This window comes from Canis lupus, chromosome X (assembly GCF_048164855.1).
Source record: "Canis lupus baileyi chromosome X, mCanLup2.hap1, whole genome shotgun sequence".
NCBI classification, from domain to species: Eukaryota; Metazoa; Chordata; class Mammalia; order Carnivora; family Canidae; genus Canis; species Canis lupus.
In genome coordinates, this window is record NC_132876.1 from 58003070 (window position 1) to 58022006 (window position 18937).

The following is an 18937-nucleotide window of genomic DNA, read 5'->3' on the forward strand; positions in this document are numbered from 1 at the left end:
AACATAGGTGCTTTCATACAATGTCTCATTATTCATCTCTCTCTAACCAATGCTTATTGACTTTTTACATATGAACATACTTGTCTTATCATAGAGAAGGCAGAAATAATGAGAAGGCCTGAGTGTCATTCCCATAAAACAAGAGGTGGAGTACAGAATTAGTTATACACATAAAAACACTACTGCTGATGATATTCATTTGATGTTAAATTTATAATTACTTGTATTGTTTAAAATTCTAAGATGGTTCTGTACATCCTTTTGGTAAATTAATTACTGATCTATTTTACCTCAATAGTTTTAGGTAGCTAAGCTTTTCAAAAACCAGGCCCATTCATATTTGCTTTCATACCCTATTATTTAAAAAAAAATCTCATACATCATCTGTGAGTAATATAGCTAAAAGCTTATACATGGACAGTGCATTATAATTAGCAGATACTTTCTCATTTGATTCTAATAACAATTTTATGAGCTAGGAAAAATCAAAACTTTTTTAGATGATCTTCAAACATACGTCAAAATATAATCACTGTTTTTTTAATTACCAATAATGTGCACAGCAAACATTCCTGATTCTTAACCCATCCCTTACTCCCAACATCAATATAGGAAGTTTCATTTTCTGCTTTATTCATCTCTTTATTTAATTTTAAAAAATAAATATTTATTTGAGAAAGAGAGGGAGCATGAGTGGGGGATGGGGGAGGGGAGGAGAGGGACAGAAGCAGACACCTTAATGAGTGCAGAGCCCAACATGGGGCTCAATCTCACGACACTGTGATCATGACCAGGGCCAAAACCAAGAGTCAGACACTTAACTGACTGAATGACCCAGGTGTCCCCAACTATTTGTATTTTTAAAGAATGAATTATTTCTATAATCAGGAACAAATATTTTTAAAATTGTGTTAGAACTGAATTAGTTTCTAAGGGGATATCAGTTCTAAGGGGAAATTGAATCTATCATATAAATGAGTTTTTTCAGTACTAAACATAAAATATCTATAGTACTGAGTAAAACATTATAATTGCCAGAAATATAATTAAGGATTCTCTGAACAAGTCTGGAGCTGAAAAAGGAATCAACTGTTATTATTCTATCCACCAATGTTAGAAGGGTAGCATAATCATGAAACTTGCCGAATGCTTTGAGGTTTTAAGTAGAAAACAGGCAAATACCCTTATTAAACAGCCAAATATATTTATATGCATTTATTAATAAAATAGTTGAGTATTAATATAATCTGCATTAAGGAGAAATAATAAAATTGGAGAGGCAGATCATTGAAGGCACAAATGAATTCTCAGAAAAGGAGCAGAAACTAGGGTAAAAAAAATTGATAAACCTCTCTGAGGTGAACCAGGGTGGTCAAATTTATTTCATAGTTAGATGTGGTTTGTCTACCAGAAAGTGCCTAACCTCATTTCTTATATACCATCCCTGATCTTTAAGCTCTCACTTTCACTGCCTCTCTCTCATACCCAGGGATGGGGAAGAATAATGAATGTGGCTCAAGGATTTCACACCTTAATGTTTGCCCAAGTGCATAAATATGGTTGCCTCAAAATACCATCTATTCAAGAAACATGGACAATAGGAACAGCCCTTATTTTATGGATGAAGGAATTTTTATTTATCTCTACTACTTAATAGGTCATGTCTTGGCTGCAGATATTAACAGTACTATGTTTATGTGTGTGTGTGTGTGCTTGGGTGTATTTTAAAACCAGATTTCAACAATCAGAGCTGACTGGATGACCTCACTCACCCATTCCCTGTTCACAAGTAAACTTACCCAAAATGATACTGGTAAAGAAATAATAGCTTATTAATCTGATATTTTGCCAGGCTGTTTGGCAGGTCACGTGTTTCTAATTAAATTTTCATTGATTCTTGAGAAATAGCATTAAAGATAACAAGGATTATATTTGAAACACTAAAGGCAAATACATAGTATAATTTTTAAAGAATTTCCAAAGTTGATTTTCAGCATTTTTCTCACCTCTCCCCCATAAAAATTCCAAAGAAATTAAGGAGTCAATCCCATTGACAGTTGCACCCAAAAGCATAAGATACCTAGGAATAAACCTAATCAAAGAGGTAAAGGATCTATACCCTAAAAACTTTAGAACACTTCTGAAAGAAATTGAGGAAAACACAAAGAGATGGAAAAATATTCCATGCTCATGGATTGGCAGAATTAATATTGTGAAAATGTCAGTGTTACCCAGGGCAATTTACACGTTTAATGCAATCCCTATCAAAATACCATGGACTTTCTTCAGAGAGTTGGAACAAATTTTTTTAAGATTTGTGTGGAATCAGAAAAGACCCCAAATAGCCAGGGGAATTTTAAAAAAGAAAACCATAGCTTGAGGCATCACAATGCCAGATTTCAGGTTGCACTACAAAGCTGTGGTCCTCAAGACAGTGTGGTACTGGCACAAAAAGAGACACATAGGTCAGCGGAACAGAATAGAGAATCCAGAAGTGAACCCTCAACTTTATGGTCAACTAATATTTGACAAAGGAAGAAAGACTATCGACTGGAAGAAAGACAGTCTCTTCAATAAATGGTGCTGGGAAAATTGGACATCCACATGCAGAAGAATGAAACTAGATCACTCCCTTGCACCATACACAAAGAGAAACTCAAAATGGATGAAAGATCTAAATATGAGACAAGATTCCATCAAAATCCTAGAGGAGAACACAGGCAACACCCTTTCTGAACTTGGCCACAGTAACTTCTTGCAAGATTCATCCATGAAGACAAGAGAAACAAAAGCAAAAATGAACTATTGAGACTTCATCAAGATAAGAAGCTTTTGCACAGCAAAGGATACAGTCAACAAAACTAAAAGACAACCTACAGAATGGGAGAAGATATTTGCAAATGATGTATTAGATAAAGGGCTAGTTTCCAAGATCTATAAAGAACTTATTCAACTCAACAGCAAAAAACAAACAATTCAATCATGAAATGGGCAAAAGACATGAAGATAAATCTCACAGAGGAAGACATAGACATGACCAACAAGCTCATGAGAAAATGCCCTGCATCACTTGCCATCAGGGAATACAAATCAAAACCACCATGAGATACCACCTCACACCAGTGAGAATGCTGAAAATTAACAAGGCAGGAAACCACAAATGTTGGAGAGGATGTGGAAAAAGGGGAACCCTCCTGCACTGTTGGTGTGAATGTGAACTGGTGCAGCCACTCTGGCAAACTGTGGAGGTTCCTCAAAGTGTTAAAAATAGATCTGCCCTAGGACCCAGCAATTGCACTGCTGGGGATTTACCCCAAAGATTCAGATGCAATGAAACACCGGGACACCTGCACCCCGATGTTTCTAGCAGCAATGTCCACAATAGCCAAACTGTGGAAAGAGCCTCAGTGTCCATCGAAAGATGAATGGATAAAGAAGATGTGGTTTATGTGTACAATGGAATATTACTCAGCCATTAGAAATGACAAACACCCACCATTTGCTTTGACGTGGATGGAACTGGAGGGTATTATGCTGAGTGAAATAAGTCAATCGGAGAAGGACAAACATTATATGGTCTCATTCATTTGGGGAATATAAAAAATAGTGAAAGGGAATAAAGGGGAAAGGAGAAAAAATGAGTGGGAAATATCAGAAAGGGAGACAGAACATGAAAGACTCCTAACTCTGGGAAAAGAACTAGGGGTGGTAGAAGGGGAGGTGGGTGTGGGGTGGGGGTGGCTGGGTTACGGGCACTGAGGTGAACACTTGACGGGATGAGCACTGGGTGTTATTCTATATGTTGGCAAATTGAACACCAATAAAAAGTAAATTTATAAAAAAATCCAAAGATTCTTTTTAAAGTCATTTATGAAGCATAAGTTCAAAACTGCTTTTGATTTTCCACCTAGAAGATTTATTAGATGGCCAGATACAGAACACAATTTTAAAATTTATATAGCAAAAAAAAATGCAGTAAGCAAGAGCTTAGTCTCAAAAATGAGTTGCTTTATATTAAAATCCTAGATCCATCATTTGCTAGTTGTTTAATTTTGGGAAATGTGTCTCTCTGTGTCTGTGCCTTAGTTCCTTACCTATACACCCTCATAAAGTTGTGAAGATGACAGGTAAATCATGCAAAATTTCTCATACAGTACCTGGTCATAGTAAGTTACCAGTAAATCACTACTTTTTGTTCACTTAGCAGATAAAAGGTTGGGTAGCCAGCTCAATGATATTCTCCTCCTCTCTAAGATGGTGACAATGTGCTAGGTTCTATGGTGTATATTCACACTAGGAAGATACGCCTTTTCTGAAGATACACTTGGTGAGTATTCTCTAGTTCAGTGATGCTGAAGTATACTGCAAGGCAAAATTTGGTGAGTAGGCATTATGATTGTAGTTTCAGATTGCAATAAATATAAGTGCTGAGAATGTTTAAATCTCATTTCATAAAGTAAGGCACCTCTTAGGACTCACGGCTCCCTTACTAGATATTAAAAAAGAAATCGAACTCAGTATTTCCTAGGGTACACATAAAGTCAGGGTACATTCCTTTGTAAAAATGCAAAACAATAAATATAAATGCTGAAATGCAAAGCATTTGTGGAATGGTAAGATCTTTCTTGACCGATCTCCCATTTATAGATACAATTAAATCATTTAGACAACTCTACTTCAATATATGTTAGAAAGTCATAGGAGGTCTGGAGCAAGATACACAGGTCCATAAATTAGAGTTGCTAGACAGAGACCCCATAGCAATCTTCCTTAAATGAAATTACCAGCTGGGTTGTGCAAAGAATGCAAATTTATCTTTGAAAATTAGTGTTTCCCTAGGCTAATACCTTGTCTTTTGTTCTGGGACTCTGGAATGATAATACCCATGCCTATAATTCTCTTTGCTAAGTTTAAGAACCATGGGAAGGTCACTTTCATGTGATGTTTGCGACTTTTTTTCTCTAGGAAGTTTAGGCATGAGCCTGTCTTTGTCTGCCTATTTACAGTTAAATGAATTTCCAAGCCTGTGGACTCGGAAGATCTGGTTTCATCCCTAAAATTCTTCATTTCTGTTCTTTCCAGACTCTCTTATCTACTTGAATGCAGCCTTGTATCTTTGTGGCAAAGCAGGGCCTCTCCTGGCAGGTAATCCTGAGGGGCGTGTCAGTACCATTTCCTGGAGCAATCTTACAGGGTGGTTCTGCTTTTTATTTGCGCTCAAATGCTCAAATAACTTTGCTCCCTCCTCTGCAGCTGCCAGACCAGTTCCTGCTGCTGCTCAGGTAACTCTAACCTCTCCTGGGCACCACTATAGGCAGAGGGGGTTGATAAATGACTTCTACGTGTGCCTGCTTGCCTTCCTTCTTACCCTTATTCACGAGCATGCTCTCTCTCTCTCTCTCTCTCTCTCTCTCTCTCTCTCTATTTGTTCCATAGGGAGAGCGTCTGGGAAGTACCTTGCTGACCATTAAGAACATCATGAGCTCAAGCTATTGGAGTGAGATGAGCAGCAGCAGCTGTGGGACTCCACAGCCCCCAGAGGTGCTGCAGTGCCAGCCTCAGCATTACCACTGCTACCATCAGTCAAGCCAAACCCAGAACCCTCCAGAAAAAAATGTAGTGTATGAGAGAGTGAGGACCTACAGTGGGCCAATGAACAAGGTGGTTCAGGCCTTGAACCCCATCACCTCACAGGAAGTGCTCTCTCCTATTAAAACTGTCTCTTCCCACCAAAATTTGGTTTGGAGCAACCATTCTCAGGTACCATAAAGATAACTATGCCAGATTTGTAGAGAGAACCTCATTTCCTTTCTTTCTGCTTTTTCTACTTCTCTGCCTATTCTATAGGATGTTATCTTTTGGTGGACTGCAGCTATATAAGCAATATACGGTCATCCAAATTCCTTCTCTTGTTGTTTTTTTTTTTCATTTACTAGTGCCTGTGGTTGTTTAACAGCTCCAATGAGTTTCATAATCTAACTAGAGCATAGGATGACTCATTTTTTTGTTGGATTTGATTGAAGTTTCAGAACCGGGGTATTCTTTTGCCCCTACTGTAAAGCAATCCTCAACTTAAATACAATATTTTTTGTAGAATAAGTTCACATTGATTCACTTTATTTCAGAAGTAAACAGATTTTTTATATTAAATATGGCAGTTCAGAGACAATGGCTTATATGGAGTGAAAAGCAGTTATTTGTGTTCAGCAAATAGTATGCTGCTCCTGGATAAGTGACATGAACAAATATCTGTACAGATTGTCATATGTGTTTCATCTTCTGAAAATGACACACTGGTGTCAGCCAAAGTGAATAATATATGAAATATTGGTAAGAGGATTGAAAAAGTGGATATAGGATTCAGGAAGGGCAGATATAAGTAATTGTTATACAAAAACTTTAAAAAGCAGAACTCTAAGACACCTTTTAAAATAAAATAATTTTTTAATAAAATAAATTTGCCTTTAAAGGGGTTATTTTAGCATCAGTATATGTGCTAATAATCTTGCCAATGAATGTAAAGGAACATTGCAAGGCTATATAAAATTAAAAGCTCTGTTGTGTTTTCATTCTTTGAATACCCTCACACTAAATTTGCATGACTTTAAGCTTTCTGGAAACATCTGTCCAAACTAAAATTATGTTTTCAAGATAAAAATTTATACTGTAAAAATTCAAAAAGCAATCATTGGAATAATATCTGATGTTATATTATTTTACTGATCTAGAATAATACAAGTTATTTTCCCCAAAGCCACAATTTATGGTAGGATATGAAGCAATATTTCTAAAGTATATGTTAAAACTCTTTAAAATATTTTTTAAAGATATAGATAACACAACAACTACAAAGGCCACAATTTTACTGGTATTTAATGCTTAGCTTAATTTGAGGGAAAAATATGAAGAAAAAAATCTAGGATTTACTGTCAGTAGTTTCCTAGTTGAAAAAAACTCCACCTGATTTGAAGTCAAAAGGAAGAAAAAATATGAAGGTAAAAAATACTACTTTGTATAACTGATAATAATGTGAATGAACATGCCAATATTTAGCATTAGGATGTTAATGAACAACAAAGTAGGTGTCATCTATGTTCCTTGTTAGCCCCTAAACAATGCAAAAACAAGTTACCATTTATTATAGAAATGCTAAAATCACCCTATCTGGCATAGTTATTTAAAAACAATAATTTCTTTTCTTGTCAACTTACTAGTAAAGATAGATAAAAACTTAACAGCAAAAATTTAGCAAATTATAAATACTGACTACATATTAACTTTTAGGATCACTTTATTGTATATTCCTTAGTTCAACTTTCATTTTTAATAATCTCAGGACCAAGCTGTTTGAGCTTTTTTATAGGACTTATCGTCTCTTTACCTGATAATTACTAAAGAGATTCTTATAAGACTATCTCCTTCCTGAAACATATTTCCCTGTAGAGGAGTTTATAAAGAAACCTAGGGACACAAAATATTGCCGCAAAAACTGGGATAAGAGATTGGAATGGGGTGTTCTGAAGTCTGAAGTTATTTATAATTGAAACGAAAGAAAACTAAGGGGTGTGTGAGGATGAGGTAGTTGAAATTCTGGATATGTAGTAAAGGACAATTTAAAGCATTTAATTTACAATTTTAATTTAGGGACGCTGGGTGGCTCAGTGGTTGAGCGTCTGCCTTTGGCTAAGGTTGTGATCCCAGAGTCCCAGAATTGGGTCCTTCATCAGACTTCCTGCAAGGAGCCTGCTTCTCCCTTTGCCTATGTCACTGCCTCTCTCTCTCTCTCTCTCTCTCTCTCTCTGTCTCTCATGAATAAATAAATAAGATCTTTACAAAATAAAATAAAATTTTAATTTAATTTATTAAAAATTTATACAAATTTAATTTATTAAAAAGGAAAGTTGAATTAAGGAGTATACAATAAAGTAATCCTAAAACTTGTTCTATAGTAAATATTTATAATTTGTTAAATTCCTGCTGTTAAATTTTTATTTCTCTTTAATAGCAAATTGACAAAAGAGATTAATGTTTTTAAATGTTTAAGGACATTCCCTTAGTGAAATAAGAAGAAAATTTGACTATAAAATTTCAAACTGAGTTAGATATCAAAGGGTATTTACGAGTCTACTAAAAGATAATTTGGCAAGAAAGCTTTTTGATAGCTGTCACAAATAATGTGATGAAGAAACTCTATTTTATTTTTCTTTCTCCCTGTTTTTTGGCAGGATGACATTGTGTAAAGTAGAACCTAGATTTTGAAATTAATCTGAAATTAATTAATACTAATGTAATGGGTAAGACGTGGCAGCAGCTTTATAACATACAATGCCAAACAAAAGCAAACAATACATATTACTCAAAATCCTTTTTTGTTTGTTTCCTGTTTTAATAAAGTCTCTCTTTAATATGTCATATTTTATTTTATTTTATTTAATATGTCATGTTTTAGAGACATTTTGAGTTGGTATGTAGCAACTATTCTGATGCTAGAGTTTGTGATTCTGGCAGGTAGGAGAATGTGTATTATAATCAACTGCTGGTCATCACAAATTCAGTTAAATTTTTACTTTATCTTTTAGCATTTTGGTGTTTTTAGATAATTAAGATAATTTATAAGATTTAAAAAATATATATAATTGGTGTGCCGAGCTGGGTCACTCAGTAAAGCATGTGACTCTGCTTCTCAAGATTGTTAGTTCAAGCCCCATGATAGATGTGGAGCCTACATTAAAATAAATAAAATAAAATAAAATAAAATAAAATAAAATAAAATAATTATATATAAAATAATTATATATAATTATATACAATAATTATATTTATATAATAAAATATGTTCCCACTGAAAAACTGAAATTGATGTCACTCTTCTTTGTTTCCCTCCAGATCTTAATTTTAGCTTATGTAGTAGATATTTTAGATTTAACTAATGCTCTTTACGACACTTTAGTATTTTCTATTTGGCTTTTTAGTACGTGTTTTTCCTCTATCACCTTCTGGTGCAATAAAATGGTGTTTATAAGTATAAACATATTTTAAATTTCTCTAGATATACTGTTGCTTTGTTTCCTGTCTATAATTATTAATATATTTTATTATTCTCTCAGTTATTTTTTATCTGGTTGATAGAGCAGTGAAAATTGAATGCAGAAAACAGACAATGTAGAAATTGTCTAAATTCATTCTAGAATTAAAATTACCAGGTTGATCCATATGGACAGGTAAAATCAAACACGGGGTAATCAAGGGCACAGATGCATTTAAAACTGAATGCAGTCTTGTGAATACATGAAGTTCTAGAAACTACACAAAACAAAATAAAACAACTTACAGCTCAATCTTTTAAAAAGCTTAAGTATTAACTTACCATCATTAACTCAAAATGAAATACTGCCTTAATGAATGCCATTGATGCAAAATTACTCAACATATATATTTCCCATCCACTAATCTAGCTTTTCATGTTCAAGATATTTTCCATGTATGCAAAAGGAAATCTGTTGTGTGAGAGAGAATTGAATTAAAATAAAATATTTTTAATAACAGTGATTCATTGAATTGAATATTTATTAATTGCCTATTATGGGGGAATCACTGTGATTATTTGGATGACTACTGTTTGCTTATCTCAGGGAGAGTCCACCTTGAAGATAGATATACAGGATTTGGTCTGTAAGTGTTCCATATATCTCTATTTCATTTTTAAATATTATTTTGTGCTTTGGCCATCAATATTTTATTGAATAAAACAAGTTTTAGTCAAAGAAAGGACCTCTTAATGTGTGTCCTCTTAATATGGGTTACCATTATTTTCAAGCTAAAACTTGCAACCAAATTTAACTCTAGAAATTGGTCAGGGAAAATGTGTTTTTATGTGTGTTATTGATAGCCTCTGCTATCAATAATTACTCAGTTTGGGTTTATCTTTGTTCACATGATTTTTCCCCCTTTTCTTTGGTGATGAAAATTGTGGGTAGGTCCCTTGCTGTGCCAGGATTTCTATACAGTATCAGAAAAATTTCCTGTTCTGTGGGGAGGGGTGTGTTGCTTTGATAAATTGTTGTTCAAGGGTGTGTTCACTAAAGTGAATGATTGTTCAGGGAAGTAGGTTGTAGAGAAAGGAATGAGGTCATAAGATAAAGAGGCCCATGTTTTCAGCTTTGATCAGCCCTTTTATACTTGCAGTTACATAAAGATGTAGAAATTGTAAGTCCAACTAATTGCTGGGTAAAAATGCCCATGCCAATTGTTTCTTGTTTAAGGGAGATTTGATAAATTGCTGGGCCTGTTTTCCGGCCATGAAACCACAAGCTGTCCTTGTGTGTGTTTGTGGCAAGGTGGGGAAGGGAAGCGAGGCAAGGCAAGGGGAAAGGTGAACTGGTCCTCAAACTGCTGTGATCCAAATTTCTTTTCGCGGCAATGGCAATTCATGGTAAAACAACTGGGATATTTGCCATGCTCTTAAATACCATTTATTTTTATTTAAATTTTTTTATTTGACTGTAGCTGAAAAACAATGTTACATAGTTTCAGGTGTACTACATAGTAATTCAACTTCTGTATATATTATGCTATGCTCACCACAAGTGTAGCTACAATCTGCCCCCATTCAACATTAATATAACTGTAGCTCTGACCTATGCTTTTTATTCCAGTGATGTATTCATTCCATAACTGGAAGCCTATATTTCCCACTCTCCTTCACCCATTTTCTCCATACCCTCACACCCCTTCCTTCTGGCAATCATCAGTTTGTTCTTTGTATTTATAGTCTGATTCTGCTTTTTGTTTATTAAACCCCATTTAAAAGTGAAAACCTTTATAAACAAGTATATTTGAGCTTACTTTTTTTTTTTTACATCAGCAGCTATGGTGTTAGCATCCTTTTTTTGATTTCTAATGGAGCATATATATGTCTAGTTTTTAAAGACAAAAAGCATGTACTTCAAAGAGACTGTATACTTTATTTTTTCTCCTAATTTCCTTCAGGAAAAGGAGAGAAAAAATGAGTCTCTTAAATGAGGGATTTCCTTTGGAGGAAAAGGATGAGGGGAAGAAGTTTTATTTCTAGCACAGTCTATTGCTTTCTTAACATGAGAACAGAATTACAGGTTTTATCCTAAATCAAGGAAGTGTTTGTTTGATCTAAAAAAATATTGTAATTTATATGTTTCTTCCTGTACAAAGTTCAGAACAACATTGAACAATAACCTGAGGCAGGTGTTTAACCATGTTATTGGCTTTGAAAGGTTTTCACAGAAGCATCTTTTAAACTATTCAGGGAATGTATTCAAATGGCAGTTTGCCTTGCCAAATTCTGTCAGCATAAATATCAGATCGTATTTAAAGATATTGCCTCTTTTGAAACTGTGGTCCTGAACTGTTCATAAGTCACTACTATTACTTTCAGTGATTCTCATAGTCATTTTTTTATTTAAATTTATTTTTTATTGGTGTTCAATTTGCCAACATATAGAATAGCACCCAGTGCTCATCCCATCAAGTGTCCACCTCAGTGCCCGTCACCCAGTCACCCCCATCCCCCGCCCATCTCCCCTTCCCCTCCCCTTCCACCACCCCTAGTTCATTTCCCAGAGTTAGAAGTCTTTCATGTTCTGTCTCCCTTTCTGATAGTTCCCACTCATTTTTTCTCCTTTCCCCTTTATTCCCTTTCACTATTTTTTATATTCCCCAAATGAATGAGACCATATAATGTTTGTCCTTCTTTGATTGACTTATTTCATTCAGCATAAATGTCATTTTAAGACCCCTTCTTGGAACATTGTATAATTTATTAGTTTTTCAAAGTTTTAAAGTTCAAATTACACAGTATGAGCATTCCATGTTCATTTCAACAAGCTTCCAAATATTTAAAGAACAAAGGCTTATACTGTGTGTGTAATCTCTATTCTTATTCCCAGCAATCTTGCCATCTCTCCTGTATTTATTGCACCAAAGTCTTGAACTCTTTGATAAGAGTTATCAATAAGAAATGATAGCTAGTAGGTGTTGGCTAAAGAGGTTCATATTTTTCAGAGTATAAAGATGAGTTGCAGGAAACATTGTGTGGAGAAAACGCCCATACAAATGAATCTATGTGGAATGACTCATAGAGGGCTATAAATAATAAACGGGCAGAACATACTCATATGCTGCCTTAATATATTAGGCTTGCAGTGGTAGTCCTAACGTACTACTGAAAGGGAGGATGAAAATGTTACAAGCTGAACCAAAAGAAAAACAAAAGAAAAACCACAGCATGCAAAATATTTGGCAATTTGTTTTAAGAACAACACATTACACCTACAGTATAGATATACTTCCATATGTATTTGCCAGTGTTTCCCTTGTAAGTCTGTGATTCTGATTTTCAATAGCCTTGTTCCAAAAAAAAGAAATATTTTTATTGTCGTGGGAATATATCCTGGAGTTCTGTCAATTGGTTGTAAATTATTGTAATATATGAAGAGATTGAGTAACACTATCAACTCTTTGCACACTAATAAAACTACACAATTTTCTGATTTGGGAAAAAATGAAAAGAAGGTCAGCATAATCAGGAAAGTGACTTATCTAATAATTATTAAAAATCATACTCTTACTTTTATAGACCATTTTCTTTTAAAATGAGAGCCTATTCTGGAATTTAACTAGAAGCAGATCAGACAAACCATAATTAAAAGTCAGAAGGAATATCAAGGCAGTAGTCTCTTTTTTTAAGTTTTTATTATAATTCTGGTGTGGGCACTTGGATGGCTCAATGGTTGAGTGTCTGCATTTGGCTCAGGTCATGATCCTGGGGTCCTGGGATGAAGTTCCACATCAAGCTCCTGGCAGGGAGCCTGCTTCTCCCTCTACCTATGTCTCTGCCTCTCTCTGTGTGTCTCTCATGAATAAACTTAAAAAACTTTAATTCCGGTTAGTTAATATGCAGTGTAATATTAGTTTCAGGTGCACAATTTAGCGATTCAACAATTCCATACATCACCCAGTACTCATCACAATTACCCGCCTTATTCCCCATCACCTATTTAACCCATCCCCTCTGGTAACCAACAGTTTGTTCTCTATAGTTAAGAGCCTGTTTCTTGGTTTGCCTCTCTTTCTCTCTTTATTCCTCTTCGCTCATTTGTTTTGTTTCTTAAAATCCACATATGAGTGAAATCACATGGTATTTGCCTTTCTCTGACTTATTTCACTTAGCATTATATTTTTGTATTCTTTGGATAAATATTCAATAGTGCAATTGATTGTTGAATTATTGGGCAGTTTCTATTTTTAACTATTTGAGGAAGCTCCATACTGTTTTCCAGAGTAGTAAAGGAGTACCAGTTTACATTACCACCAATAAGCGCAAGAGGGTTTCTCTTTCTCCATATTGTTGCCAAAACGTCGTTTTTGTGGGTGTGTGTGGTTTTTTTAGCCATTCTGACAGGTGTGAGGAAATATTTCATTGTAGTTTTGATTTGCATTTTCAGGACAGTAGACTTAAATAAGTTTTATTTCTTTAATAAATTTATTTTTTATTGGTGTTAAATTTGTCAACATGAGGAATAACACCCAGTGCTCATCCCGTCAAGTGCCCAACTCATTGCCCGCCACCCAGCCACCCCCCCACCTCCCCTTACACCACCCTTGCTTCTTTTCCCAGAGTTAGGAGTCATTCAGGTTCTGTCTCCCTTTCTGATATTTCCCACTTAATTTTTCTACTTTCCCTTTTATTCCCTTTCACTACTTTTTATATTCCCCAAGTGAATGAGACCATATAATGTTTGTCCTTCTCTGATTGACTTATGTCACTCAGCATAATACCCTCCAGTTCCATCCACGTTGAAGCAAATGGTGGGTATTTGTCGTTTCTAATGGCTGAGTAATATTCCATTGTATACATAAACCACATCTTCTTTATCCACTCATCTTTCATTGGACACCGAGGCTCCTTCCACAGTTTGGCTATCGTGGCCATTGCTGCTATAAACATCGGGGTGCAGGTGTCCCGGCGTTTCACTGCATCTGTATCTTTGGGGTAAATCCCCATCAGTGCAATTGCTGGGTCGTAGGGCAGATCTATTTTTAACTCTTTGAGGAACCTCCACACAGTTTTCCAGAGTGGCTGCACCAGTTCACATTCCCGCCAACAGTGTAAGAGGGTTCCCTTTTCTCCGCATCCTCTCCAACATTTGTGGTTTCCTGGTTTGTTAATTTTCCCCATTCTCACTGGTGTGAGGTGGTATCTCATTGTGGTTTTGATTTGTATTTCCCTGATGGCAAGTGATGCAGAGCATTTCTCATGTGCGTGTTGGCCATGTCTATGTCTTCCTCTGTGAGATTTCTGTTCATGTCTTTTGCCCATTTCATGATTGGATTGTTTGTTTCTTTGGTGTTGAGTTTAAGAAGTTCTTTATAGATCTTGGATACTAGCCCTTTATCTGATACGTCATTTGCAAATATCTTCTCCCATTCTGTAGGTTGTCTTTTAGTTTTGTTGACTGTATCCTTTGCTGTGCAAAAGCTTCTTATCTTGATGAAGTCCCAAGAGTTCATTTTTGCTTTTGTTTCTTTTGACTTCGTGGTTGTATCTTGCAAGTTACTGTGGCCAAGTTCAAAAAGGGTGTTGCCTGTGTTCTCCTCTAGGATTTTGATGGAATCTTGTCTCACAGTTAGATCTTTCATTCATTTTGAGTTTATCTTTGTGTATGATGCAAGAGACTGGTCTAGTTTCATTCTTCTGCATGTGGATTGCCAAATTTCCCAGCACCATTTATTGAAGAGACTGTCTTTCTTATAGTGGATAGTCTTTTCTCCTTTGTCGAATATTAGTTGGCCATAGAGTTGAGGGTCCACCTCTAGATTCTCTATTCTGTTCCATTGATCTATGTGCCTGTTTTTGTACCAGTACCACACTGTCTTGATGACCACAGCTTTGTAGTAAAACTTGAAATCTGGCATTGTGATGCCCCCAGCTATGGTTTTCTTTTTTAATATTCCCCTCGGTATTTGGGGTCTTTTCTGCTTCCACACAAATCTTGAAATAATTGAAATAATTTCTTCCTACTCTCTGAAGAAAGTCCATGATATTTTGATAGGGATTGCATTAAACATGTAAATTACCCTGGGTAACATTGACATTTTCACAATATTAATTCTTCCAATCCACGAGCATGGAATATTTTTCCAATTCTTTGTGTCTTCCTCAAGTTCTTTCAGAAGTGTTCTGTAGTTTTTAGAGTATAGATCCTTTACCTCTTTGGTTGGGTTTATTCCTAGGTATCTTATGCTTTTGGGTGCAACTGTCAATGGGATTGACTCCTTAATTTCTCTTTCTTAAGTCTCATTGTTAGTGTATAGAAATGCCTGGGCTTCTGGGCATTGATTTTGTATCCTGCCACACTGCCAAATTGCTGTATGAGTTCTAGCAATCTGGGGTGGAGTCTTTTGGGTATTCTATGTAGAGTATCATGTCATCTGCGAAGAGGGAGAGTTTGACTTCTTTGCCAATTTGAATGCCTTTTATTTCTTTTTGTTGTCTGATTGGTGAGGCTAGGACTTCTAGTACTATGTTGAATAGCAGTGGTGAGAGTGGACATCCCTGTCTTGTTCCTGATCTTAGGGGAACGGCTCCCAGTGCTTCCCCATAGAGAATGATATTTGCTGTGGGCTTTTCGTAGATGGCTTTTAAGATGTTGAGGAATGTTCCCTGTATCCCTACACTCTGAAGAGTTTTGACCAGGAATGGATGCTATATTTTGTCAAATTCTTTCTCTGCATCTATTGAGAGGATCACACGGTTCTTGTTTTTTCTCTTGCTGATATGATGAATCACATTGATTTTTTTATGAGTGTTGAATCAGCCTTGCATCCCGGGGATAAATCCTGCTAGGTTATGGTGAATAATCTTCTTAATGTACTGTGGATCCTATTGGCTAGTATATCTTGTTGAGAATTTTTGCATCCATGCTCTTCAGGGATATTGGTCTATAATTCTTCTTTTTGGTGGGGTCTTTGTCTGGTTTTGGAATTAAGGTGATGCTGGCCTCATAGAACGAATTTGGAAGTACTCCATCACTTTCTGTCTTTCGAAACAGCTTTAGTAGAATAGGTATGGTTTCTTTTTTTTTTATGATAGTCACACAGAGAGAGAGAGAGAGAGAGGCAGAGACACAGGCAGAGGGAGAGGCAGGCTCCATGCACCCGGAATCCGACGTGGGATTTGATCCCGGGTCTCCAGGATCGCGCCCTGGGCCAAAGGCAGGCGCCAAACTGCTGCGCCACCCAGGGATCCCTGGTTTCTTTTTTAAACGTTTGATAGAATTCCCCAGGGAAGCCATCTGGCCCTGGACTTTTGTGTCTTGGGAGGTTTTTGATGACTGCTTCAATTTCCTCCCTGGTTATTGGCCTGTTCAGGTTTTCTATTTCTTCCTGTTCCAGTTTTCGCAGTTTGTGGTTTTCCAGAAATGCGTCCATTTCTTCTCAATTGCCTAATTTATTGGCGTATACCTGTTCATAATAAGTCTTTAAGATCGTGTGTATTTCCTTGGTGTTGGTGGAGATCTCTGCTTTCTCATTCAGATTTTATTAATTTGAGTCTTCTCTCTCTTCTTTTTAATAAGGCTGGCTAATGGTTTATCTATCTTATTAATTCTTTCAAAGAACCAACTCCTGGTTTTGTTGATCTGTTCCACAGTTCTTCTGGTCTCGATTTCGTTGAGTTCTGCTCGAATCATTATTAACTCTTTCTTTCTGCTGGGTGTAGGATCTGTTTGCTGTTTTTTCTCTAGCTCCCTTAGGTGTAAGGTTAGCTTTTGTATTTGAGTTCTTTCCAGTTTTTGGATGGATGCTTGTATTGTGATGTGTTTGCCCCTCAGGACTGCTTTTGCTGTATCCCAAAGATTTTGATTGGTTGTATCTTCATTCTCATTAGTTTCCATGAATCTTTTTTAATTCTTCTCTAATTTCCTGGTTGACCCTTTAATCTTTTAGCAGGGTGGTCCTTAACCTCCACGTGTTTGAAGTCCTTCCAAACTTCTTATTGTGATTTAGTTCTAACTTCAAGGCATTGTGGTCTGAGAATATGCAGGGGACGATCCCAGTCTTTTGGTGTCAGTTAAGACCCAATTTGTGACCCAGTATGTGGTCTATTCTGGAGAAAGTTCCATGTGCACTTGAGAACAATGTGTATTCCGTTGCATTTGGATGTAAAGTTCTGTAAATAGGGGATCCCTGGGTGGCGCAGTGGTTTAGCGCCTGCCTTTGGCCCAGGGCAAGATCCTGGAGACCCGGGATCGAGTCCCACATCGAGCTTCCGGTGCATGGAGCCTGCTTCTCCCTCTGCCTGTGTCTTTGCCTCTCTCTCTCTCTCTCTCTCTCTGTGACTATCATAAATAATAAAAAAAAAAGTTAAAAAAAAAGAAGAAGTTTAAAAAAAAATAAAGTTCTGTAAATATCTGTGAAATCCATCTGGTCCAGTGTATCAATTAAAGATCTTGTTTCTTTGGAGATGTTGTGATTAGAAGACCTATCAAGTGTAGAAAGCACTAGATTGAAGTCACCAAGTATAAGTGTTTTATTATCTAAGTATGTCTTAATTTTGGTTATTAATTGATTGATATATTTGGCAGCTCCCTCATTCGGGGCATATATATTGAGGATTGTTAAGCCCTCTCGTTGGACAGATCCTTTAAGTATGATATAGTGTCCCTCTTCATCTCTCACTGCCATCTTCAGGGTACATTTTAGTTTATCTGATATAAGGATGGCTACCCCTGCTTTCTTTTGAGGACCATTTGAATGGTAAATGGTTCTTCTACCTTTTATTTTGAGGCTGGAGGTTTCCTTATGTTTAAAATGATTCTCTTGTAGACAGCAAATAGATGGGTCCTGCTTTTTTATCCAGTCTGAAATCCAGTGCCTTTAGATGGCATCATTAAGCCCATTCACGTTCAGAGTTACTATTGAAAGATATGAGTTTAGTGTCATCATGATACCTATCCAGTCCCTGTTTTTGTGGATTGTTCCATTGGACTTCTTAAGAGGGACTTTTAAGAGTCCCCCTTAAAATTTCTTGCAGAGCTGGTTTGGAGTTCACATATTCTTTCAGTTCTTGCCTGTCTTAGAAGCTCTTTATCTCTCCTTCCATTCTGAATGAGAGCCTTGCTGGATAAAGTATTCTTGGCTGTATGTTTTTCTCATTTAGGACTCTGAATATATCCTGCCAGCCCTTTCTAGCCTGCCAGGTCTCTGTGGACAGGTCTGCTGTTAATCTGATATTCCTCCTCATAATTTAGGGATTTCTTGTCTCTTGCTGCTTTAAGGATATTCTCTTTATCTTTGGAATTCGCAAGTTTCACTATTAAATGTCGAGGTGTTGAATGGTTTTTATTGATTTTAGGGGGGGGGTCTTCTATTTCCTGGATCTGAATGCCTGTTTCCCTTCCCAGATTAGGAAAGTTTTCAGCTATGATTTGTTCAAATACATATTCTGGCCCTCTGGCCCTTTTGGTGCCCTCGGAAACCGCAATTAAACGTAGGTTTTTCTTCCTCAGGCTGTCACTTATTACTCTTAATCTATCCTCATGATCTTTTAATTGTTTGTTTCTTTTTTCCTCAGTTTCCGTCTTTCCCATCAACTTGTCTTCTATGTCACTCACTCATTCTTCCACCTCGTTAACCCTCATCGTTAGGACCTCTAGTTTGGATTGCATCTCATTCAATTGATTTTTAATTTCTGCCTGATTAGATCTAAATCCTGCAGTCATGAAGTCTCTTGAGTCCTTTATGCTTTTTTCTAGAGCCACCAGTAGCTTTATAATAGTGCTTCTGAATTGGCCCTCTGACATTGAATTGTAATCCAAATTTTGTAACTCTGTGGGAGAGAGGACTGTTTCTGATTCTTTCTTTTGAGGTGAGCTTTTCCTTCTAGTCATTTTGCTCAATGCAG

General features: G+C 36.3%; 1 protein-coding gene across 4 annotated transcripts in view; it reads left to right on the forward strand.

Moving 5' to 3' along the window:
• The first annotated feature begins 5210 nt into the window (after positions 1-5210).
• The window catches only part of POF1B (POF1B actin binding protein), a 108898-nt gene continuing 95171 nt past the window's right edge, over positions 5211-18937 (forward strand). For all 4 annotated transcript variants that reach the window (XM_072817950.1, XM_072817952.1, XM_072817951.1 and 1 more), the window contains exons 1-2: positions 5211-5282; positions 5437-5760. In XM_072817950.1, the coding sequence (XP_072674051.1) occupies positions 5479-5760 (282 nt within the window). In that variant the 5' untranslated portion in view covers positions 5211-5282; positions 5437-5478. The remainder of the gene's footprint in view (positions 5283-5436; positions 5761-18937) is intronic.